Genomic DNA, 26,508 nt, shown 5'->3' on the forward strand with positions numbered 1-26,508 from the left:
TTTTTAGCGCTTCACAGCTACTCACTAGTTTCAAGTCTCATAAGTCTTCCCAGATATTATCTATTAACACTAAATGTTGCACAATATTATTTTAATTCATTTTTCAGCTATGATGACTGACTGAGCTCGCTTACACAAACTATTTTTCTAAACATAACTAGGTTGGAGTTTAGACATCAATAAAGTATATAGTAATCATGCAGTATTTCTTAGAGCAACTACTGCTGCTTACAGAAGAGCACTGTACCACCAGAATAAGCAAGCTAGACTATCAATTTCCATTTCTTTTATCTCACTTCCACTGTCAAAGACCATTTTGAACCTGTGCTTCTTTCTTTTCAAAATAATCTTCCTAGTTAAAAAAAAATGGGTTAAGATTAAATATCCTTGCTTCTGTCCCTGGAAGTGTGTGTTTTTATGCCCTTCTAGTTATAGGTAAGGGACGCGGTGGCTCAGTGGGTTAGGACGCTGAGCTTGTCGATCAGAAGGTCGGCAGTTTGGCAGGTCGAATCCCGAGTGCCGCATAGCAGAGTGAGCGCCTGTTACTCGTCCCAGCTTCTGCCAACCTAGCAGTTCGAAAGCACGTAAAAATGCAAGTAGAAAAAAAGGGACCACTACGGTGGAAAGGTAACAGTGTTCCGTGCGCCTTTGGCGTCTAGTCATGACCACGGAGACGTCCTCGGACAAGCGCTGGCTCTTCGGCTTTGAAACGGAGATGAGCACCGGCCCCTAGAGTTGGAAACAACTAGCACACATGTGTGGGGGAACCTTTACCTTTAGTTATAGGGAGGGAGAAAAGTAGAGTCTATCTGATAGTACTTGTTGTCTTGCCATTCATAGTTATCTACTAATATGTAAAATACCTCTAGGAAGGAAGGGAGCCTTGTTCTGCAGTTAACTGAGGTCTACTTCAACCCATCCCATAGATAAATTACCCTCAGGCAAGTTTACCTGTACATTTGCACTTACAGATATAAGAAAAAAATATAGATTAAAGGGCTTGAGAGGTGCAAAGTTTCCATGTACATCAAAACTGATTTGGCTCAAGGCCCATAACATTCCTACCCTGCTTGCAGAGTTTACCAGCTCACAGGGTATGCACATAAAGAGCGTAAGAGTTCCAGTCTCCAGAAAACATTCCAAACAAAACCTGCACAGACATTCCTGGGAAACCTGACAAATTTGCAGATTTGTTTGTAGTGTTTCCAGCACATGCATCTTTTTTTTAAAAAAGAATCTGTATTGTAATGTATTGTAGGATTATTTGCTTTTCATTACTAGAAGAAATCAGACTTGGAATTAAAGAGTTTTAAAGCTAAAAATTCACTGGGAGTTATTTCAGTAAGGCTTAGATGTGCCAAACATTTGATGATCAGACAGTTAGCCTTCCCACAAAATAGTCACTTGAAGCTCAGCTTGACTCAGCTAGCAACTCCTTGAAATCCTTCAAGACTAAATCCAGCTAGGAATGATACTTTTTCTGACAGTCCTTTTTCTTCTATATTGTTTTCTTTTGTAATATTGGTGCACATCAGCTTTCAAATGAATCTGACATTGTAACTACTAAAGAAAAACTGACAAACAAAAAGAAAGGTGAAGTAAAAGACGGGTGGAAAAAGAAGGGGCGATGGCTAAGAAGAATTAAAACATTTCCTGTTTCAGCTTGCAGATGAATGGAAGATCCAGGAGGGAGAGGCTTAAAAATAGATTGGAAAAAAAAGCTTCCTAACATTGAGTATATTATAGATGAAGAGATAAATCTCTGTGGTTTAAAAGCATAACTAATTATATATGTTTTTCGTGAGAAGACTGTGATAGAGAAAAATAGGGGGAAGGGGAGGGGAGGGGAAGGGAGGGGAGGGGAGGAGAGGAGAGAGGAGAGGAGAGGAGAGGAGAAGAGGAGAGGAGAGGAGAGGAGAGGAAAGGAGAGGAGAGGAGAGGAGCCAAATACACAGCCTGGGAATTAAATCTCCATATTTTTCTACCAGAGCACTGTAAAAAACAAAAACAATTTGAGATACCCTTAAAAGCAGAGTTTGTTCATATTTCCTAGCATTTGACATAAAAAGACTTACTGTCTCTTACACTGGAGGCAATACATCACCATCGTGGCTAGCAATCGTCTACAACTTGATTCTACTTATGAAGCATACACTAATTCTTGAGGTGGCTAGTGCCAAGCAGAGTGGTGGTGGTGTTTTAAAAGAGAGAGAGAGAAAAAAAAACCCTCTACTGGATATTTGTACTCCATATTCTTCACAAAGTTTTATGATGAATGCCAGGTTTTTGCTATGGACCACCTTTCCAATGAAAATACGAAATAATATGCCCTACCCCCTTTCTTACAGCGATATATCATTACATTTGCAGGAAAGTTGCTGCAAGCTTTGAACACTGGCTGACTCAACAGAAGAGACAGATATATCTTGTTCCAGCCCTCGCCTGGGTGGTCTGATGTTATCCTTAAGATCAAACTCTGTAGCTGGAAAAGCTGGAGCTGTTGCTAGTGAAAATCAGTTCATGAATTTGCACATTTGTTCACAGAGAAACATAGAAATGAAGTAACTCTTCTTTTTATCAAGCAGGGCAATTCAACACATTCTTTTATTCACCATCAATAGTTAGAAAGCACTGCAACCTAAGCAATGATTGCAACCACTGCTTCTGTTCTGCCAAAAGCATTCAACAGGCACCAATAAAGACCTCACACAGAACTAATACCACCTCATAGAATATTACATAGGGAAAAAGTTCTCAGCAATATTAGCTTCGCAAAACTTCTATTTGGTTCATTGTCCTAAGTCATGGTAGAAGTTCATCCACCCTCTTTTCTGAATTTTACACTCATAAAAAATGCTTCTATCTTCAAGTCCTTTTATGCAAAAGAGCCCAACTTTATTACTTGCTCTCATGATATCAAGATTCAAGATCACATTTTGGATATTTTATGAGAATTTGTTATAATATTCTTAGTTTCAATTCCTTGATTTAACAATATAGAATTTCATTACATAGATCTATTAGTTTTAGTAGGGACGCAATGGCTCAGTGGGTTAGGACGCTGAGCTTGTCGATCGGAAGGTCGGCAGTTTGGCGGGTCGAATCCCGAGTGCCGCGTAACAGAGTGAGCGCCTGTTACTCGTCCCAGCTTCTGCCAACCTAGCAGTTCAAAAGCACGTAAAAATGCAAGTAGAAAAATAGGGACCACTACGGTGGGAAGGTAACAGCGTTCCGTGCGCCTTTGGCATCTAGTCATGCCGGCCACATGACCACGGAGACGTCCTCGGACAAGCGTTGGCTCTTCGGCTTTGAAACGGAGATGAGCACCGGCCCCTAGAGTCGGAAACGACTAGCACGAATGTGCGGGGGAACCTTTACCTTTTACCTATTAGTTTTAGATTAGCTATTTTTCAATATTCTCCAGTAGTAAGGGACATTTAAAAAGACATACTTTCTGGCAATGTTATCCCAATACCCCTTAGGCTTAGGGTAATTCAATAACCTATGAATTGCATAATGCACCAGTTGCAACTCATGCAGCTCCTGTTGCCCTCTACAGTATATTGCTTTTACTCACAGAGCTATCCATCTCTTTCATTAGACCAATAAAGTATGAAATTTAATCCACATAATTAAGAAATGGCTTATTTCTAGAAGCCTTCAAAAGGAAGAAAATCTAAAACTTATTAAGCCCAAAGTACATTAGTGCCATCTTCCCCTTCTCCACCTTCTGATGAAGTGGGTGAATGTATACTTTAAGACTCTAGTAACACAATCATAATGGAATAGCACTAATGGTTTTGGCCTTGCAGAAAGTATGGAGAAGTAAAGCTCTCCTCTTGAAAATGATATTTGATGGATCAACACATTATTAACTTTTTTCAAACCACCCAATAACTGAAGCTCTTGGCAGATCATGCAGAAAAGCAGTCCCTGTGATCAAGCACAGTTCAAGAAGATCCATTATAATTAATTCTTACTTGTGAAATAAACCTTAATCAGTTAGTTTGCTTTGCTCTTTTGTAAATGACACTAGCATCAAATGCTATTTTTATTCAAAGTGGAAAATACTTTTTTTAAAAAAAATACCTGTTGTGTAAGAAGGCTGATGTGACTGGGTGGTGAATACTGTCTAGCTGCCTGCTTCTCTGCTAATCTCTGAAGTTCTGCTGCAATATCGTGATTATAACGCTTGTTGTCTTCTGCATCCTTATTCATTCTGGCAGATACACCACGCTGTCTACTTGGGCTGTGACTTCTTGACGCTGCTAAAGTGAGTGAAAAGATTTATTTTGCCATTATTTTTTTCCCTAGCTATAAGAAATATGCCTCCTGTGCAAAAATTGGAAAGGGACAGAAATGACAAAATAAAAACCAAGTGGTTTATATGAAAGATATTAATACACGATTCTCAATTACAATATGTATATTTCTATAGCTAAATTATACAGCAGTTTTTGCTTTCTTTCAAAAGTTTTATAAAGAACACAAACGACATCTTTACAAAGTAAAGATAAAGAAGCGTGATAGGGAAACTAATTTATTGAAAAAAGGGCAATTCAGAAAGTCAGCATGAGATAAGGAAAACGATAAGGCATAAAAAGAAGTTTTATTCTAAAGAAACCTTTGGTTAGATATTTATTAGTGCTGTGTCTACTATTTGGAGGGATGCCTTAAGGAGCCTCTCCAAACCTTACTACTCAGAGTACCAAGGCCCCATGTCGTTGTTTTAAAGCACAACCAAAGCCCCAGCAGAATCAGAACTCTACACATGCTCCTTTCCCTGCAATCCTAGCAAAATAAAGGGGGGGGGCTAGCCATGCTCTGTCACTATGGAAGTCCTTGAAATGGCCACCAAGAGCCTTTGAGAGAATATGGAATCATGTTACTTGGAGCAATAGGTTCAGAAGAGCATGAAACAGCCCTCTATGCGGTTGGCACCGTCCCAATAAATTAGCATACTACAAAAGAAAAATGAAACAAAACACATTACTTTGAAAACTATTCTTAGGTGAATAAGACAGTCCTTTTCAAGGTCTTAAAAACTTTGGGAGGATTATCAGGAAAACTATAACAACATGTGACACATTACTGTTATAACATGTGACACATTAAAATTTTGAAATACCCTACAACGAAGAATATGTTTACTCACATCTGGTTATAATTTATTGCGTATATTAACAATGTTTTTACTTCTAGACTACCTTTCTTTGAACTCATGTCATTCTGATCAGAAATATTAGATCTTTGTTGGTGATGTTCTTTTTATATTTCCTCAATAAAATGAAATGTAAATTTAAAATATTCCTTTTTGAATCATATAAAATCCCATAAACATGGATATTCTCTAGTCCCCCCCTTTTTTTTCTTTCCATAGTGTTTATATGTTCCATTTATTTCTTTTCTTTTTCAATTTTGTATATTTTTCTTTAACGTATGCCATTTGGTTTTGCCAAAATCATATTTCTAAAAAGCACCTGAAATCTAAAGAAAAATAATTTTAAAATAGCACTGAACCAAGAGAGTATTTTCAGTAATGTAAAAATGAAAAGTACTACAGTAGCTGAACCACTTCTGAAAAATAATCCAAAAGATTTATACTCTACACAAGTATAAAATACTCCAAAGAAATACAAATCTGTTAAATGTTGAAAAACAGAAGGTCTGGTAACTGCATACTTCAATGCTATAAGCAATTACAGTGGGATCTTGGTACTCAACTGCATTGAAACTCATTGTATTTGGTACTCAACACATTGTGACATGAAAATTTTGTCCCCATCCTCATTGTTTGTTTAGTACTCAATACATAAGCTAGAACTTGATGATGTTGGCTGCCTTGTGACTCACTACATTATTCCTTGTGGGGAAAAATTGTTCGGTATTCATCATTTTTGGTACTCATCATGCCTCCAGGAATCAATTAATGATGAGTACCAAGGTACCACTGTATTTCTACTGAAATACAGTGTGAATCAACTGACTGCTTAAACAAGACACCTACCTCAGTAGCAGGAGCAAATTTTTTGAGAGCTCATTCTTACTTAGACCAATCTGACATTTATTTCAATATTTGACATTATTGGGCTGTTTGCTGGTCTTTCTTCATCCTTTCCTAATTGAGACAAGGGCTAAGTAGGGGGATAAACACCTGCCCCTTTAAATGTTGGGTTTCAATTCCTAGCAGCTCCAATCAATAAGAGTAATAGTTGGTGATGATTTGAACTGTAATCCAACAATATCAGAAGGGCCAACAGTTCCTTTCTCCATGGAAACAGGAGTTATTATTTCTTGGAAAAAAGCTAATAGTATCCAACCATTTAAAAAACTGCTCCACTATTATTTTCAGATAAGAGATCTGTACGCCAATCACATGGAAATCTGGCAAACCCTATCTGATCAAGAAAAAACTCATTCAAAGAGTTAAATGTATAATCTGAATGCGGAGCACATTGTTTGCAAAAGAAACACACTCCATCCTTGGCATCTTCAGGTAAAAATGCTAAAGGCTGTATTAGAAACTTGGGGAGCTTCTCCAGGTGACTTTGTAAACAATATTTAATTAGATTAATACTTTGATTGAGTATAAGGTTTCTTCCTATGTTTCTTTGACTGCTAGGATTTAGTGAAAGTAATACCAAAAGCCCCATTATAAAGAAGTTCAGAAGCCCCTCTCATTTGTACCGCCAATGAAGAAAGTACTTGTGTGCATGATATTCTACAGTATACCTATTGTCCAGTCACTGCAATAACATTCACAAGCAATAATTATTCCAAAGAAAAAATATTAATCTTTTTGGATGTCAGTCCAGTTTATTAGTTGCTGCCTGATACCTTGCCCTATACAGTTTCATACAGGTGAACTTAAATAACCACTACTCAACCTATTGGAGTCTATTGTCCAATTGTGTCATGATAAAACAACAATAAGATTAGAGAGACATGATCACCCTATTCTTTGTTTCTGCAAGTTGCCTAAGAATTAACAATATAATTTTTTCATGCATGTCTTAATACTCAAGAACGGGGTCCCCAACCCCTGGGCTGTGGCCCAGTACTGGGTGGCCCATTTGGAAATGGGCTGCGGAAGTGGTGGGCAAGCATGAGTGAAGCCCCATTACTCACATGGAACCATCTCCTGCCCTCCCCCCACTCCCCCCACCCCAGCCAGTCCGCAAAGCTGGAAAGGTTAGGGACCACTGCTATAGAAGATAACTAGAGGACAATTCTGAATTAGATTGGATATAGTTCTTTTTCAAATAAATCTCTCATAAGGAAAATAAGAATTTATCCAACTCAAAATTTGCACAATTAATTCAAATTGTCTTGGATATTAAGATATTCCAAAAATATATTACAATAGTGTGCCAGCTGAGCATCAGTCTACCTGCTTTTGCTGAGGATGGTCGGGTCAGTCTCTGGCTGTAGATTTGCATGGCAGTCTGAAAGGAAGAGAAGGGGCTGACAGTGTAACTGCCAGACCGACAACGGTGTAAGCTTGTACTGTTTGAGGATGGGCGGGACACATTGCTTGGTGCATTAGACAAGTTGTCAGGTGCTGCATTGTGAGAAGAAGGGGAAAATGTCGCTCTAGAACCTGACGAAAGGGAAGGGGTTGAGTGATAATCAGGCAACTGTACATTCTCACAGGCAGCAGGTTGCGAGGACAATGGCATACTGATGCTTTGTGGGAGCGTGGTACCATGAGTAAAGGAAGAAGTGCTAAGAACGCTGAATTGCGGTGTATTCTCTCCATCTTCCGTTGACGAAGGAACACCTAGTAAAGGAAGAGAAAAAAATCAAGGAAATCAAGGCAATTCATATTTTTCAATTGGACACATAAACACTTCCTCAGTTGCACTACGTTTTACAGGCTTTAGATATTTTTATATAGCATCTGAATGTTCAACAATTTCATAAAAGAACTCTAATAGCAAATAAAAATATTTCTCAATATATTCTAGCCTGTCTGTATTTATATTGTTAATTTTATCATTTTACTGTGATGTTCTCCACATGGATACTCAGTCTTCTATTTAATAATAATTAAGATACTCAAAGGTAGAACAGTACTTATTCCCAATTATTTGACTCTTGCATGTAATATTTATAAACAGTACTGCATCAGTTACATTTGTTTTTTACAGTAAATTACAACAGTATTCATAAAGTCAGTCTCATACATGAAACAGTCTATGATACTTTTTAACTCCACAACATTTCTACGGGTTTTATATCAACAGTATAGTATACTGCTTAACACATTAAAAATTCCCCCCAAAGTTTTTTTCTATTCAATGTTCATGAAAATGTTTAACTTAAAATGCATTGTGGAAAGGATTAAAAATATTAGAGCTTATTTCATCGATCCATCCATTTGTTATACTAAGCAGTATCAATACAATAAAATATTGTAAAGAATCATACTATTAACTCTAAATTAGAAATCAGAACTCTAAATTTGAAAAAATATATATATAATTGTTAGTATCTTGGCTGACAGACTCACTGAGAGTCTAATTTTATCTGAATACTCTATCTATCTAATCTAATCGGGATCAGGCCGTGGTGACAGGGCGGCCTGGATTGTTCATCAACCACCCACTGATGTGAGAGATTAGTGGGATGGGTTTCCTTGGCACTCTTGACTCAGTCCACCCTAGGTGGGCTTCCCTTAGCAGTGGTGAGAGAGTGGCTGCGCCGAGTTGAATTGAGTTGGGGACTGAGATACATATCCTGGCCTTATAACATCATCACAGTCATCTAATTGCTCATTTGGTTTATTGCCCTATGCAGCTTTTATTATGACATGACCCATATTCAATATTCTAGCACAGACTTGTACACTCTCAGGAGGGCTCCTCCCTCCTGGATACGACCTGTCGCCATGTCCCTTACTTCCCTTAAGGACGGGCCCAGTTGTTGGGACCCCGAGAGGTGGCTGGGCTTAGATAGGTGCCTCTGGTGGAAATGCATTAAGAGGCCCCTGGTATGTTTTTTAGCCGGTTGTTTTAAAGGGTTAGGGAGGGGGGAAGGGGAGGGAGGGGAGGGAATTGGGGTGCGTTTCATCAACCGGCGGTCAGTCTGGGCCTACAATAGTTCCCGGTGAGATGGGGTTGGGGGCATGGGCTTTTGGTTCCGTTGGTATTGGGGTGGGGTTGCAAATCCCCACGACTGGGAATGGCAGCAGGCGGTTACACGGAGGGCCGCATCAATATCTGGGACCGCGCCCCCGCTGTCTTCGAGCGGTGGCGTGTTCCGACCCTCCGGTTAGTACCCTTTTATCCGGGGGTGAGGGAGATCAGGACCCTGAGCTCAGACGTGTATTTTAATGCCAGATCCGTTGTGAACAAGGCTCCCCTCGTCCGGGAATTGATCGAGGAAAAACACGCAGATCTGGCATGCATTACGGAGACCTGGTTGGACCCAGAGGGCAGTGTCCCTCTGGTTGAATTGTGCCTTCCGGGTTTCTGTGTGCTGCACCAGCCTCGGGCTCAGGGCAGGGGCGGTGGGGTGGCGGTGGTTATACGGAAGACCTTATGTCCGCGGGAGACCACCATTGTCCAGATAGGAGTCCCTCCTCATGAGATGTGGCCGTCGGGCTCAGTTGGGCCTGTTGCTAACATACCTGGTGACCAGCTGTGTAGCAATGGCCCTGCCCGAGCTGCTCGACACCCTCTCAGGGTTGACGGTGGAGTTTCCCAGACTTATAGTTCTGGGCGACTTCAACCTGCCATCCCTGGGAGAGTCGTCAGAGTTAGCTCAGGAGTTCATGGCTTCCATGACGGCCATGGACCTGACCCAAGTAATTCAGGGCCCGACTCATGGGGCGGGTCACACTCTCGACCTGATTTTTCTATCCGGGCAATGGTTGGATGATTTGGGAGGGGGCTTGCCAACTATTGTCCCCCTGTCATGGTCCGATCATTATCTCCTACGGCTGATCTTCTGCTATGTCACCCCCCGCCGCCGGGCTGTGGAGCCGACCAGGTCGTTCCGTCCCAGGCGCCTAATGGACCCAGAACAGTTCCAGATGGTGCTTGGGTCTTTACCTATCTCCCTCATTCACAGCCCGGTCGATGCCTTGGTGGATGCCTGGGAAAGGGTGGCCACCGAGGCACTCGACCGTGTTGTACCATTGCGACCCCAGACCCGGCACAGATCCTGTTGGGCCCCATGGTTTTCTGTGGAGCTCCGGGAGAAGAAGCGTCGGAGATGGGGTCTAGAGAGCGGTTGGAGGTCCACCCGGTCTGAATCAGACCGATTGCGGCTAAGAACCTTCACAAGGTCTTACCTTGCTGCGATGAGGACGACGAAGTCTAATTACTTCGCTGCCCTCATCGTGTCCGCAGATAATCGCCCAGCCGCCCTGTTTAGGGTGACTCGCTCTCTCCTTGATCGGGAGACGAGGGAGAAACCCTTAAAGGGGCGGGCTGAGGAGTTTAGTCATCATCTGGTGGACAAACTCGCTCAGATCCGGACCGGTTTGGACTCTGACTGGGCAGAGTCTGACATGGAGGAATCAAGCGGTCTTGAGCATGTTATCTGGACTGAGTTTGTCCGTTTCCCCCGATGACGTGGACAGGATCATGAGGAGACTGAGTTCCACCACTTGTTTACTGAACCCGTGCCCCTCCTGGTTGGTTTATGCGGCTCGAGAGGAGACACGAGGCTGGTTCCAGGCAGTAACAACTGCTTCCCTGAAGGAGGGTATTTTTCCCGCTGCCTTGAAGGAGGCAGTGGTGACACCCCTCCTCAAGAAGCCTGCCCTGGACCCGGCTGTTTTAAATAACTGTCCGGTCTCCAACCTTTGCTTCTTGGCGAAGGTTGTTGAGAATGTGGTGGCGCATCAGCTTCCTCTGTTCCTGGAGGAAACTGATTATCTTGACCCGTACCAATCGGGTTTCAGGCCCGAAACAGCACGGAGATGGCATTGGTCGCACTAGTGAATGATCTCTGGAGGGCTCAGGACAGGGGATGTTCCTCCGTCCTAGTCCTTTTAGACCTCTCAGCGACTTTCGATACCATCGACCATGGTATCCTACTGCGGCGTCTCAGGGGGTTGGGAGTGGGAGGCACTGTTTTACAGTGGTTCTCCTACCTCCTGGGCCACTCGCAGTCGGTGTTGATGGGAGGGCAGAGGTCCGCCCCGAGGTCTCTTGTTTGTGGAGTCCCTCAGGGGTCAGTCCTCTCTCCCCTCCTGTTCAACATCTACATGAAACCGCTGGGCGAGCTCATTTGTGGTTTCAGGGTGGGGTATCATCAGTACGCTGATGATACCCAAGTTTTTCTTTCTACCCCGAACCAACCCAGTGATGCACTCGAAGTGATGTCCCATTGCCTGGAGGCGGTCCGGGTTTGGATGGGGAGAAACAGGCTTCGTCTTAATCCTGCCAAGACTGAGTGGCTGTACATACCGGCATCTCAGGTTAGCCAGGTCGTTCAATCATTAATGATGGGGGGTGAGGTGTTACCCCCCATCGATAGGGCTCGCAACCTGGGCGTCCTCTTGGATTCACGGCTCAATTTTGAAGACCATATAGGAGCCATGGCCAGGGGGGCTTTTGCCCAGCTTCGCCTGGTGCGCCAGTTGCGGCCCTATCTGGACCGAGATGCCCTACGCACAGTCACCCATGCGCTTGTGACCTCCTGGTTAGACTACTGCAACGCTCTCTACATGGGGCTGCCCTTGAGGACCACTCGGAGGCTTCAACTGGTGCAGAATGCAGCCGCGCAAGTTGTTATGGGAGTTTCCCGATACTCCCGTGTAACACCTCTTCTCCGTGAGCTGCATTGGCTTCCGGTTGCCCTCTGGGTGAGATTCAAGGTGCTGGTAATGACCTATAAAGCCCTAAATGGCTTTGGTCCGGATTATCTAAGGGAACACCTGCTGCCGGCATCAACTTCCCATCGTCCTGTGCGCTCCCACAGGGAGGGCCTTCTCAGGGTACTGCCGGTTAAGGAATGCCGGCGGGTTATTCCCAGGGGAAGGGCGTTTTCTGTGGGCGCACCAGCCTTATGGAACCAACTTCCCACGGAACTCAGGACTGCCCCCGACCTTCGCTCATTTTGCCGGGACTTGAAAACCTAGTTCTTCGAGCTGTTTGGCCCAGACTGAGGGGTTTTAATTTAATTTAATTTAATTGGGTTTTAGTTTAACTTCAGGGACTGTAATTTAATTAATAGTTTTAATTGTTTTTAATTTTGTATACTATGTATTTTAATTTTCCCTGTAAACCGCCCTGAGTCCTACGGGAATAGGGCGGTATATAAATTTAAATAATAAATAAATAAATAAATATTTAATCTATCTATCTAATCTATTTAATCTATCTATCTATCTATCTATCTATCTATCTATCTATCTATCTATCTATCTAATCTATATTTCTATCACATTTATAAAGCTGTCTTAAATCCAGCAAAACCCCGGGTGGCAAAGAACATATAAAACAGCAACAACAAGAAAACACATACAACAACACAAAAAAGGTGAGGTGAAGACCTCTTATAAAAGTATCAGGACAGCTATATCATGGGAAAAGGCAAGTCTTCACACACATTCTCTGGGTGGATGTTGTTACATAGAGAAGACACCATGACAGAGAAAGCCAACAATAAGCCATTAATTTTTTGTCAGAGTCTAACTACACAAATTTACTCTTTTTCCAATTTTCTTACTGGGTAAACTAGTTCCTTTGGGTTGATCAACTTTCGGCTGCTCTACTACATTTTCCTTCTCCACTGGAAGTTGGGAGTGCTTTTTTTCATTTTTGCCCACCTTTTCTGAGTTATCTGAAAAGTTTTCAAAATTAGAAGAAAAATAAGCCATGTATGATAATGATTTTCAATATGACATTTTCTAATACAGCAAATAATCTGATATTAATTGCATTTGCAAATAAAATTCCATCCTAAAACTGAAATTTAAAACGCATGTGCATCTGGAAAATAGCCACACAAATTGGAAACCAATACAAGAGATAAATAAAAGCTTGGCATCAAACCTCAGGCTTGGGAACAAAGTCAATTTTCAACAACTTCCAAAACAGGACAGAAAATACGGGGGATGGGGGGGATTCCCAGGGGATGCTTTTCCAGAAGGTAGGCACCACAACAAAGAAAACATACTGCCTAGGTCCTGACAGATAGTGTTAAGGAGACCTGGAGAATGCTCACTCTGCTCAATCTCATCGAATGGGCAGAGATAATCCCTTAGATAGCCAGGCTCTATGCCATGTAAAGCTTTACAATGATAACCAGCAACCTGATTTGCACCCAAAACCCAATTAGCAGCCAGTGCAGGTAACAAAGCAGGGATGATATACAAGCAAAACATGATGTGCCTACAGTACATTGGGAAAGTATTCAGACCCCCTTCACTTTGGTCAATTTCGTTATGCTGCAGTCTGATTCTACAGTTGTTGAAATTCGTTTTTTTCTCATTAATCTACACTTGGTACCCCATAATGACAAAGTGAAAACAGAATTTTAGAAATGTCTGTAACTTTATTAAGAAAAAAACCCTGAAATATCACATTGGCATAAGAATTCAGGCCCTTTGCAACAACACTTGAAATTTAGCTCAGGACATTCCTCATTTGCTTCTTTACAATTATACTGAAGGTATCAGAAATGGATACTCACTGCCTTTGTTCCTGTTTTCCAATTGGCTATTACTATGCTTCGTAGCTCCAGGATTTGTTCCCAGGAAGACACTTGCTGATTTATTCTTGTGTGTGTAAAAAGTCAGTACCTCCTCAAGATCACTTTCACTAAAATGAGAAAGGGTGTATACAAGAATAAATGGCCTAACTTTACAATGTGGTGATGCAGCTGCAACAGCTACTATAAGATATTTGAAAGGAAGCATGGAGGAGGTAAGGGGGAAAGAAAGACAAACTGGAAAGAACTAAAGGGGGGAAAAAGATATTTTTGTTAAGCTTGGTAAAATTCCATGCTGCATTTAAGGAAAGTAATACTTCTAATCATCCAAAAGCTAATAATAACAATGTTAGCTATTATTTCTATAAAATATACAGTGTCATTTTGATGTAGTAGTTAAGGCACCAGGCTAGAAACCGGGAGACTATAATTCTATGCTCACTTTAGGTACAAATCCAGCTGGGTGACCTTGGACTAGTCCAGGGGTAGGCAACCTTGGCTCTTTTATGACTCGTGGACTTCAACTCCCAGAATTCCTGAGCCAGCCAAGCTGGCTCAGGAATTCTGGGAGTTGAAGTCCACGAGTCATAAAAGAGCCATGGGTGCCTACCCCTGGGCAAGTCTAAAGAAAAGAAGAAATAGGGGAGATATGATAGCAGTATTCCAGTATTTGAGGGGCTGCCACAAGGAAGAAGGGGTTACCTTATTTACCAAAGCACCAGAGGGCAGGACAAAAAAACAATGGTTGGAAACTGACCAAAGAGAGCAGAAACCTGGAATTAAGGAGAAACTTCCTGACAGTGAGGACAATTAACCAGTGGAACAGCTTGCCTCCAAAAATTGTGGGCGCTTCATCACTGGAGATTTTAAAGAAGAGGCTAGACCAGGGGTAGGCAACCTCACCTCTTTTATGACTCATGGACTTCAACTCCCAGAATTCCTGAGTCAGCATAGCTGACTCAGGAATTCTGGGAGTTGAAGTCCATGAGTCATAAAAGAGCCGAGGTTGCCTACCCCTGGACTAGTCACTTTCTCTCAGCTCTTGGAAGGCAGCAAGGACAAACCACTTCTGAAAAACCTTGCCACAAAACCTGCAGGGACTAGTCCAGACAGTTGTCCAGAGTCAACACTGACTTAAAGGCAACCCCACCCCAAACAGAACTACAGCACTGCCATGTTTCCTATGACAAAATCACCGTTAAAAATTCCATAGCCTTCTCTGTAATTTAAACACTACCTCTCCAGAGCTATATTTTACCATCTTTGTTGCAAAATGGATTTTGCCCCTTCTTTTTAGGGCCATGCTACCGTGAAAACAGAGAAAGGAGGAAAATCCCAGAAGGATATAATCCTCCTATCTACAGTGGAGTACATCCAATTCTATTTCCCTTTGAAAAATTACAATACTTATTACTACCACTAAACAATTGTACTAACTAGCCACAAGCTCAGTACAGGTTAGTATACAAAGCAGACTTCTGGGCCTGAAGAATAAGGTAGATTTTGCATTCATGAAAAACACAGAAATAAATATAATAATCAACTGACATATGAGAGAATAAAAAAGCAATACCTTCAAGAAGTTTCAAATTGGTCTCCAATAGGAGACAATATAATTCTTGTTCTAAATGCTTTCGAGTAATTCATACCTTGCTTTAGTGATAAATTCGTGAAAGCCTTCCTCATCTACCCCTTCTTCTTCTTCTTCCTCCTGTTTCTTCATTGCCTTTTTCTGAGACATTTGATCTGTTTCCTAAAAATCAGCAACAACAGATTGCTGGGCAAAAATCTGGATAGATACAGAACTTGCCATAGGTGTACTTAAATATCTAGGGTGGTTTTTTTTCAGTTAGAGAAGCAAAATATTGTTCCACTGTGAGACCTATTTGGGCTTTGCATGCATTTTGCATGTACTTTTTATTCTGCATCTATAAACTAAACAATATTAAGCCAAAAACTTTGTGGATAAAGGTGTTTTTCTAGTTCTGTTAATTATGGAGGTTATAAACTGATAAAAACAATTACTGAATGTTATCCATAACAAATTACTGTAAGACACATACATCATGCAAACATTACAACTGAATACTTATATTAGGAGATCAGATACAAGTGCATTAAGTTACTGCATTTCTATGATATCATCATTTGTCATTTGTCCCCCTTTCTTACTGTCTTTCCAAGACTTCATTGCACTGAAGAAGATATTAGTAATGTCAATGGGATCCAGTACTGAGTTTACAAATATTGTGCATCTCAAGAATTTTGAGCACTAATGTACTTCATGTTGCAAAACATGAAGTAACTTCAATTGTCATTTAAAGTCCTATTACTAAATAACCCTGGGCATTTAAATTAGTTTTTATTGGAGCATAATCACATTTTTAAAAACCCAACAAAAATAGCAAAATACGAGACATTTTGACCAATAGTTTCAGAATTTTCATGATTTTCTTTCATTATAAGGGCAATGGATCTGAACATCAGTTTTAGTGAACAACTTCATTTCCATTTCAAAAACATAAATGAAAGTTACTGTCAAAGTTGTTGCAATAAAAATATCAGAAAATATTACTAGTTTGTCAAAGGAAACAGGTACTTCAGAGAATTATTTTGTTAACTAAACTATCAATTTAACATTCACACAAATTATTAATGGCTGTCTGCCCATTTTGGAATTGCCTATTTATGCCAAATTACAAAAATGCAAGGAAAACAAAATCTCAAATAAAGGACCTTCTGCTTTCACTGCAATACTTGAAACAGGATTGAAGATTTGACTTTATTTATATATATATTTATTTATTTATTTATTTTTGAATTTCTATACCGCCCTTCTCCCGAAGGACTCAGGGCGGTGTACAGGGCAGTAAAAGCTTTACATACAAAAGTTAAAATGAAATTAAATTAAGCCCTAAATAATTAAAAATACCCCAAACCCTTAAACCAGGCCGGCCTGTTCAAATAAATAGGTTTTCAGATCCCGGCAGAAAGAGCGAAGGTCGGGAGCCGACACTCTCTGGCCGACGGCACCCTGAGGTGGCCCTTTCTGTGGGAGCACACAGGACGAAGGGAAGATGACGCTGGCAGCAGGTGCTCCTGTAAGTAATCCGGACCCATGCCATTTAGGGCTTTATAGGTAATCACCAGCACCTTGAATCTCACCCGGAGGGCAACTGGAAGCCAATGCAGCTCATGGAGACAAGGTGTTACATGGGAGTATTGGGAGACCCCCATCACAACTCGCGCAGCCGCATTCTGCACCAGCTGAAGCCTCCGAGTGGTCCTCAAGGGCAGCCCCATGTAGAGAGCATTGCAGTAGTCTATACGAGAGGTCACGAGTGCATGAGTGACTGTACGCAAGTTCCAGAAGTTAGTTGTCTCTCATAAATAACTTGGCAGATTACATTTTTTTTAAAATCACTCCATCATTGCACTAGACATTTGAAAAAGTGAAGAATGAATGACTTATGCTGCTGCTTTTTCTTCTTTGCACATTGGATACAACGAGATTCGTTAAAGCAAAAAATAGAATGATCTATTTGAATATGAATCTCTAGAACTTATAAATTAATATTGTGCTGGTGGTAGCGTAGTCAATACTCACCCTGTTATAGCAGATGATGAATTCACCCAGCTGGTGAGCTAAGATGCGCCTACGGTCATAGAGAGCCAGGCGCCGACTTGGAAGTAGCATCCTCAATGACTGTTGAAGATTACTGGCTGCTCGCTTCAAAAAACGAACCACAAGTTCCTGCCGTGAAGAAGCAACACTGAAGACAGAATCCAAGCATTCAATTTTATCAAAAGTATGTCTACATTTGTTTAAAAGGAACCACACTGTAAAGAAAAATGTGTGACAAAAAGAATGGGATGCGCGATCTCAAGTATTCTAACACTACCCATCAAAGCTGGGCATGCTTTGAATGTGTCTTGGAAGAACTGCTCTAGAGCATGCGTGGTACCTCCCTTCTGCTCATTCAAGTCCTCTCTTTTTTGCAGGCTTCCATGATAGCCTGAAAAGACACAGCTGCTTTGAATTTCACATTAAATGTCATAGATGTTTTAATTAGTCAATTCATTAAACCAGCCTCTTTTCTTCTACTGTGTGGAACAACCGTCTAAATCAGGAATGTCCAACATCGGAAACTTTAAGACTTGTGGACTTCGCCATGGCTCAAGGGGGAATTCTGGGATTTGAAGTCCACCCTTGTTCTAAATGTTTTTAAAGCATGTACAATGCTAATGTCTATTATTGCTGGAACTAACTACAGATAAAAAGCACAAATCTGAAGGGTAGCAGATTTCTGCATGTCATTTTGATTAGGTACAGTTTTGCCACCATTATTCATTACTTTTGCTCATGCTATCTTACTTTAAGGACATCATCATCATTTCTTCCTACTTTGTCACCAGATCATGGTGGAGAAGAAATACTCTCCCTAGAAAATAAATATTAAGCTGCCTGCTATGGTGTTTGATTTCAAATACATTCTGTCTCCAGTTTGGATTTACTTTTGGCCAGATGCCCTACTAAACATGTAAATGAACTGCTTCATAGCCAAACCATTACATTTCACAATTTACCTCTCATTAGCATTATATTAGATTGGTCTGAACTGTTACTGTAAATATTATTTTTCACAGCAGTGCAGACAAAGTAGCTCTTAGAAAGCCAGTTTTAATTTTCCACTTGGAAAGAGTGGGGTAACATTTTCCACTGAAGCAAACTGATTATTCCTTATTTCTTACATAAGGTTTCTAATCTTTGAGCTAGATTGCTTACTATGCACTGCCTGTTTTCACAAAGTCTCTATTTGGGCTAAGATGACAAAGACTAGAAATGTGGAGCAATCTCATTAAGTGCTCTAAATCCAGTATTTTATATAAAACACCCTAGGTGATTCTGTGATTGGGGGAAAATAGAAAAACAACTCAGAGATGTTATATACAGCGTTTAAGAAGAGGTAATCTGGAACTAAATGCAAAACAAATACAGCAATCTAAACTGGCTATCACTTCAGCCATGCTCTATTCAGCTAAACCTAATCTCTATCAGATTCCAAACACACTTCTATTTGTTCTGCACATCAATAAACTAGACAGGATCAAAGAGAGACATTCAAATTGTTTTAAATTACAGAGAAAGGTAAGATGTTTTAATATTGCAGATGGTTAAACGTTCAGCATTTCTGCTCAGCCCTAGCTGGGAGGAATCAGCTTCATACTGACTATGATTCAGGAATGCTGAGTAGGAACAGCTGGGTCCCTTTCTGACACGAACTGGGCAAGCAGACCATTTCTTACCATCTGCTCATCTTCCTTGGCAGCCCAGACTGGGTTGTGGACCTCATCACCAGCCTCTTTCATCAGACGCAGCTGGACACGCTGCAGGTAAGCAGAGAAAGCTCTGCGAGCCTGAACTTTGCTACAGAAGAGAGGTAAAGGCGGCCATGAAAATACAGCTTTTACTCTACAAGACCTTTGCCAATCATTATTAGCTGTTAAGAAGGGGATAAATATTTTAGAATCTGGATCAGCAAAGACAGTTTCATTGGAATCAAACGGGATAAATCCCATTAATCCAATAAAACTGGAGAACTGAATCACAGAGTTGCAAGTGAAAAGGATCAAATTTCTAAATTTCCAAACTGAAATTTCACACTGCCAAAGCTTTCATTTCTCCAAAATAAATATGGAAGATAAATGCGAGTTTAAAACAGAAAATTTTTCTCTCAAACACAATCTCAGGGTGCAAAGTCCACATTGGCACTTTCTTGCATGTTCACGCAAATCGAGATCTTTGCTGCATATTAATTACCGTTTGAATACTGTGGGAATTATGGATGTTATTCAAACTAAGTGGAGAGGATAAGCTCTTAATACAATTTTCACTGCTCTTCGAAGAATGCTGGCCAAGAACATGACCATTTAAAAATTTCCCATGTTTTAATTTTGTATCCTCTATACTTCATTCTACAAATTAACTTTACACTGTCTCAACAAAATGAAGTTACATTAATGGCCAAAGCTTTTAATACCTCAGCAACCCAAACGTGTCAATTTCCTTCTGTAAAATGCTGCCAATGTTTCTTCTCATTTGTCAATGGTTTATAAGAAATACTCCCCATCCCCATGTTGTCTTATCTAATGGGACCCAGGAGAAGAGTCTTTTCTGCTGGCCTTTGGAACATCATACCCCTGATTGGTCCCAACCCTGCTGGCCTTCAAAAAACTCTAAAGTCATGGCTCTGTCAATGGGCATGTGGATCCCGTTATGGCTAGACAACTGTTATTGATTGACGCACTTACACTTGCACTTGACTTCTTATTACACTTTCTGGTTTTAATTTGATTCTAATCTATTTTAAATGAGTTGTATTTACTGCATCTTGTTTGTTGAGTTTTTGGCTTGATTGTTTAATTACTCTATGTGAGCTGCCCAGAGTCACAAATGTGTGATGGGCAGCTATACAAAATAAATAAATTCTTGCTCTTATATTGTTCAGAATATACTAAGGGAACTAAACCAACTGCAATATCCATTCATGTGTTTTCACTTTTGCAGAGAATAGACATGCCAAATTATAAGGTGAGAATTCTATAACCTACAAACTGAAATTAAGAGATTCTAACTTTGCCAGACCAGATGATAGGAAACGGTTTTCTATACATAAAAGCTGTATCTATACTCATTCATCCTTTATTTCCATTAAAATTAATATGAAAACTTGCTGATTATTAACTTAAATCCCTTCAATTTCCATGTGACACAACTGCAAGTAATGTTAAATATGGCTCCAACTTGGAAGATAAATATATAAAAACACATGGGGGGGGGGTTATGATTGTCCAGTATCTTATACATTAGGATATATTTTTGATATAATATGTCAGCTGAAATATTTTTAATTTTCAATTTTAATGTAGCTGTCAAAACTTTTGAACAAGAAAAGTTTGTTGAATACTCTGGATGCTCACTTATCTTAGAAATGAATACCAAAATAGCAAGCAAAATCTATATTTAAATTGTGATTTTCCCCCAAAAAATCATACGAGACAAAAGTAAAGAGTTACAACAGTAATAGAAAGCGATATCTGATGCCAATATGGTATGAAATGCTGTCACAATAGTTTTAAATCCTAGAGAACGAAAAGCCTTTTCTAAATAAAATGCATTTGAATGAAAATCTGTTCAGGACAAATAAACTTTCTTCATATACAGTTGACTAAGCAGATTATATTAAATGTTAGAGAAAATGGCAGCAAGAAAAATATAATATCTCTAAATACAGAACATTTTAGAAACATCAAATTAGTATGACACTGTCTTGCAAAAGTGACCAGAAGCACCTGGTAAATTTAAACAGTGCATGAAGGTAAGGCTTCAGAAATCAGCAATGGCAGATAGCTGCCAACTACCAGAACAATAAATCAATACCAACAAGCAACGATTAATTTTCAGGCTGAATTCCCATAGTGTAATGTTTCACCAGCAACTGCAGCTAGCATCTTAAGAAGCAGTGAATTGCTTTGTGGTGTAACTCTTGGCAACTCACAGGCAGCCAAGACTAGCTTGTATTTGAACCTGGCAAATTGATTTCTGATTACTCAGAGTCACAGGAGTCCAGGGAGGGAAAGGTGGTCCCTCATCTCCATCTGATCCATTTTGGAGAAATTTCAGTCAAACAAGTTCTTGATTAGCCTGTGCTTGAGTCAGGCTACTGATTGCTTCTTCGTGTAGGTCAGGGGTGTCAAACTGCCAGCCTGCAGGCCAGATGCATCATAGCAAAACCGCGCCCACCCCATTGCTGGCAATGGCAAAAAAGTCGTGATATGTCACGACACGTCACGTGACGTTGCGAGTTTGACACCCCTGGTGTAGGTGGATTTCTGACTGGTCTAGGAAGCTGGAACACAACCATTCAGTCCCAATGCTCATCATTACTTGATTACCACCTGCTGTGATGGACTATATCACTGCCAGTAAATCACTACCAGTATAATTTTTACCATGTCCACCACTGCCATTGTGCACCTAGCATACTTACTAGCCTCCTGCTCCTTCAGATGTCTTGCTTCAGTTTGACCTACATGGTCACAACCAATCTTTGGTAGAAGTCAAAGGAATGCTGTGACCCTAATACAATTAGGTTCCAAACACTTTTTTGGAGCTCAGGTATTGTTTTGTAAGATTTTTTTTTAAGTAGCTGCTTGACGATGCCTTCCAGAAATTTGCTACCATTGGCCCAACAGCTTGCCTAGTAAGAAAGAATCTGGCAACACCTCATGAATTCAGTACCAAGTAAATCCCCTGTCAAAACAGTAAGGCAGGGGATGCTCAAGTGTTCCATCAAAGGTGCCAGGGCATTTAGTTGGTAGTAAAGGATCTCCTGGTCACACCATCTCAATACCACTTTCAAGTCTCTGAACAATCACTAGTAAAATTGTTTACAACATACCTGTTCTTTGTTCTAAACTTAAAGTTACCTTAAGTCAGAAGAAATGTTTGGGGAAACCGGGGGCTTCAGTACTTGGACCAATGATGCAAAATAAAATGGACTGGACCTGAGTGTCTGGAGAATTTGAGATGGCTTGATTTTTAAAATATTTAGTACTATAATTTGGGGACTTTTATGCCTCAAAATAGTGAGAAACTGTGCTATTAATTTTCAGTAATAATGGCTGAAGGAGGTTATGAAGATAGAAAAAAACCGGATTTCAGAAGCTACTGATTACCTTTTCCTGCTTTTAAGTTCTAGTTAGTAGCTTTCAAAGAGGAAAACATGGGCAGCCACCCATGCGTCTTATACCACTATTTTCTATTACATTCCATATTTAGATATTAGAGACGTTTTACCACAACTCAGCTATTTTGTGTGTCACCTGCCACGTACCCCAGTGCAGCCAGCAATATAATACAAACAATGGAGGAATCGCAAGCCTTTTAGCCAAATCAATCCCATGAACTCTCTTACCTTAGATTCCTGTTCTCTTGCAGAATCTGTAGCAAATTAAACGGAGGATCAGCATTCTTTGGCACCGGTTCCAGTTTCTCTTGAGGAGGCAGCCCTTCGTTTACAGGCTTCTCTTCAGGTTCCTTTGGTAATTTGACTTGGTGGGGGGGCTTCACCATCTCTGTCAACTGTGGCTTAAATTTCACTGGCATATTTCTGAGGGAGCGGACCGTTTCACCCTGGCACATTTCTAGTTCTTCATCTTCTATTTCCTCCTCTTCTTCACATTCTGTTTCTGACTTGAGGATAAAATCAGCTGATTGTGATGCACCTGTCAGAATCAGTATATTTCCAATTCTCAACATTTTAGCAAACTAATTTTGAAAAAAAAACAAACAAACAGGCTCTGATGTATGACACGCAGTACTTGCACATCTAAATGGGTAATAATGGATTATATAAGAGCGCTAGGTAAGCCAAATGGGAAATCTGTATGAACTTTTTTTTAAAAAAATTCCAAAGATAGCATCTACACATATAAAGATACTGTTTTGCTGCATTAAACCTTTATATCCACACTATAAGAAAATATAAACAGGATATGTATGTACCTGACAATCTTGACAATCTTCCTGGTCTCAGTTTGCCAAAACGTCGCTTTTGTTTTCGAACCTCTAGTGATAACAGTTTCCGCTCGTACAAAGCAGCATGAAGTTGAGCATTACAATCCACAATGTCCAGACCCAGTTCAGCAGCAAGAGCTAAACTGCAAAAATAGGAAGAGACAATTCTTCATGGCTTTTGTCCCAATGTCCAAAGACATCTAAATGATCTTCCCCTTTTGCCTATATTAGAGAAAAAAGGACTCAGTACATTGTCACTTCTGAAGCCACCAAAGCAGTTTGAACAAAGTTACCTGACTGTATCAAAAGTGAGACCTCAGCTTTCAAGAAAAATGAAACAAAATGTATTAAGGATTTGAAAAGCAAATCAACGCCTTTTAAAACCAAATGTTAAGGTGGCATTCTGCCACCCTCATTAAATCTTACTGGGCTGATAAAACAAAGAGGGCGGCAGTTTTGTGGACCACTTTCAAAATTATCAGTTCCCGGGAAATCCATCCACAATTCATAGTAGGAAACACAACTTATCTGGAAATCCCTACAAGAGAATACAATTGAAATAAAACTAGAGAAATTGTGGTGGCGCAATAGTAGTAGAGGGATGTTACTGAAAACTTGAGCTCGGAGGCATTAATGTTTATATTATGATCAAACATGCAAGTAGTTGTCTATTATAATCTCTTCCATAATTTACTATATTTTATTCTATTCTTCACAATATCAGTAAGATATAGATTCATATGAGGATTCCAGAAAAAGATTGGCAAGCCTTGCCTTCTATTCTTTTATATTAACAGAACAATAGCCAAGAATTTAGAAATTCTCCTGGAACAACCGAAAAGCTGATTTATATATAATATTCTATAGTGTCCCAGTTACCTTTATATGGCTATGTGAGATTAAAATCCATACCAATTAGATTTATTCCACTATTCCCAGTAGGGAGTAAAGGTCATATATTTATCCTGGTCAGCCATTTAAGCTCAAAATTGCTCTGTGAAGTAGGTAAGGCTGAAAAATCATTAATTGCCCAAGAATTGCCTATTGTTTAAGAATTCAGAGCACTGTATTTAAGGTCATCCCTAATTTTATCTTCACAACAAACCTATAAAGTGGGATGGCTGAGAGAAAAGAAATAGTCTAAAATCATCCAGAATATTCCATCATCTGAAAGGGATTTAAATGACCTCTTTCCTCCCATGTAAACACCAAATAGCTTCATGTGTTAGGTGATGGGAGTTACTGTGGGTTTGGTTTGTTATGATTTCAGAATCCAAATAAACTAATTTTAGTCTTGATATGAATTTTCTGCATTACCACTGGTAACCCTTCAGAAAATTATTTTTCAAAATGTATATGTTCACATGTTTATCTTAAAATTAATGCATGAGTATCAAATGCCAAATATGAGGTAGAACTGTGCATAAAATACAATACAAAAATAACTAAAAGCAATGCTAATTCAATGGAATATATGTAATATTGACACAAACTGGATGTAGTCTGATCTATTTATTCCTAATCCTACATAGGAAACCCAAGAAATGAACATTACAGAGTGAATACAAGTCAACTAGTTGATATTAGTCAACTTTAGCAACTCTTATTGTAGAAATCAAATAGTTGAGTACAAAGTTGTACAGTAATAATGGATTAAAGTAGCAAAAAGTGTCTGAGGTAGTTACAAGTATTCTACAAATTGTCATGCTTGTCTTGCCTTAGCCTCATCAGCAGTTATCAACCACATGTTGACAAAATGGGTCAAATGTTTAACTCAAGGAAGGAGTACCAATGGGCATTTACTCCCTTTATCCAAATGAAAATCACCAACCCAAAGATTACTAAAATACGAATCTGACCTGCTTACAATTGGAGCACATTTTTAATGCTAGCAGCTAAACAAATATTTAAATAGCTTGCAAAAAATAGATAAGATGAAAACCAAAGTTATATAATTAAGACCTCATGTATTTTGTCATTTTCCTCTGCCACATTTAAAATTGCATTTTGACAGTATATTTTAGGAAGGTTCTGGTCCAGAGTTCATGTACTACTCTTGACAGAGCTAAAATATTCATAAAGTCCTATTTATAAATTAATGAAGTCCTTTGCATGACATCAGAAGCCTCATTTCAAGTCTTACCGAGCTCGTCTAGGAACTGGCCCTTTCCTTGAACTTCCTCTATAAAGAAATAGAAGTGATTATGTTAGTTATAAGACAGGTTTATCTCAAAGCACAATTAATCTATAAAAATACCGTTAGAAAAACTATACTGTTTAATAAACATCGCAGCTTAGGTTAAATTAAAGAATTAGCATTGTCTTGCTAGATCAGAATAATGTCCATGTTGTGCTTTTAAAAACAGCAAATGCACAAACCGAAAGCTCACAGTAGATTCACGATGATGCCCAAGTCTATTATTGCAGGGGGAGAAAATGGCAAGAGAGAATTCATGTCCTGCTTTGAGCACCTAAAAAATTTGATAGATCACTGTGAGAAACAAAATGCTGGACTAAGATGTGCCTTGTTCTAGCAGAGCTGCTCTTACATTCCTACCCATTCTTCATCCCAAGGATTCACAAACATATCCCTTGCATTTCCACTGTCAATATACATAATCATTGATAGATCTGCCCTCTATTAATTTGCTGAATAATTTCAATGTGAGCACAACAGTCAGTACATGGGTGCAACCGCCAAATCCATATACTCAGCAACTATCTTGAGTGTTAAATCTTTACTGGGCAGAATCATTATGGTTAACAAAAATATTTTTTAAAATAAAATAAAGCAGCAATTAGGTATTTAGTGGTTTTTGGAACACTGCTTGGGTTCCTGGCTTACTACTGCTGAGGATGAAGTGGGTGACAATATCATAAAAAAGTTACATAATGATTCCATAAGGTTCAAAAATGTGAAAAATAAATAAATAAAAATAAGTACATATCCCTTCCCTCAGGATAGCCACAGGAGTTATTTCTAAAAGAAGAGTTGGTGCTACTGTCTGGGTATAGTGAGTAAGAAAAGAAATTGGGACAAGGGAATCAGTTTTTACTTTTTTAAATTGATTTTTGATAGCTGCATAAAGTGACGAAGGGTGTGATTAATCAATTATTGCCTTTTTTTTAAAAAATCATTTTGCCCATATCTGCCTATTTGCAGATGCTCATAATTGCAGATTTTTTAAAAAATCTCCTGCTGAGCATTATTTTGTGTCTCATGCAACATTTTATTTTTTTTATTTTTTTATTTTAATCCC

The 26,508-nt window shown here is 39.7% G+C and overlaps 1 protein-coding gene across 1 annotated transcript in view; it reads right to left on the reverse strand.

The window, feature by feature from the left end:
• The window catches only part of TTLL5 (tubulin tyrosine ligase like 5), a 150,415-nt gene that overhangs the window by 61,020 nt on the left and 62,887 nt on the right, over positions 1 to 26,508 (reverse strand). The window contains exons 20-30 of the mRNA XM_083349082.1: positions 25,392 to 25,430; positions 23,237 to 23,391; positions 22,647 to 22,956; positions 18,976 to 19,096; positions 17,276 to 17,422; positions 15,318 to 15,421; positions 13,651 to 13,778; positions 12,685 to 12,798; positions 7,706 to 7,780; positions 7,391 to 7,600; positions 4,090 to 4,268 (exon numbers count right to left, since the gene is read on the reverse strand). Of these exons, the coding sequence (XP_083205208.1) occupies positions 4,090 to 4,268; positions 7,391 to 7,600; positions 7,706 to 7,780; positions 12,685 to 12,798; positions 13,651 to 13,778; positions 15,318 to 15,421; positions 17,276 to 17,422; positions 18,976 to 19,096; positions 22,647 to 22,956; positions 23,237 to 23,391; positions 25,392 to 25,430 (1,582 nt within the window). The remainder of the gene's footprint in view (positions 1 to 4,089; positions 4,269 to 7,390; positions 7,601 to 7,705; positions 7,781 to 12,684; positions 12,799 to 13,650; positions 13,779 to 15,317; positions 15,422 to 17,275; positions 17,423 to 18,975; positions 19,097 to 22,646; positions 22,957 to 23,236; positions 23,392 to 25,391; positions 25,431 to 26,508) is intronic.

The sequence above is a fragment of the Vipera ursinii genome (genome assembly GCF_947247035.1).
Source record: "Vipera ursinii genome assembly, chromosome: 1".
In the NCBI taxonomy this organism is placed as follows: domain Eukaryota; kingdom Metazoa; phylum Chordata; class Lepidosauria; order Squamata; family Viperidae; genus Vipera; species Vipera ursinii.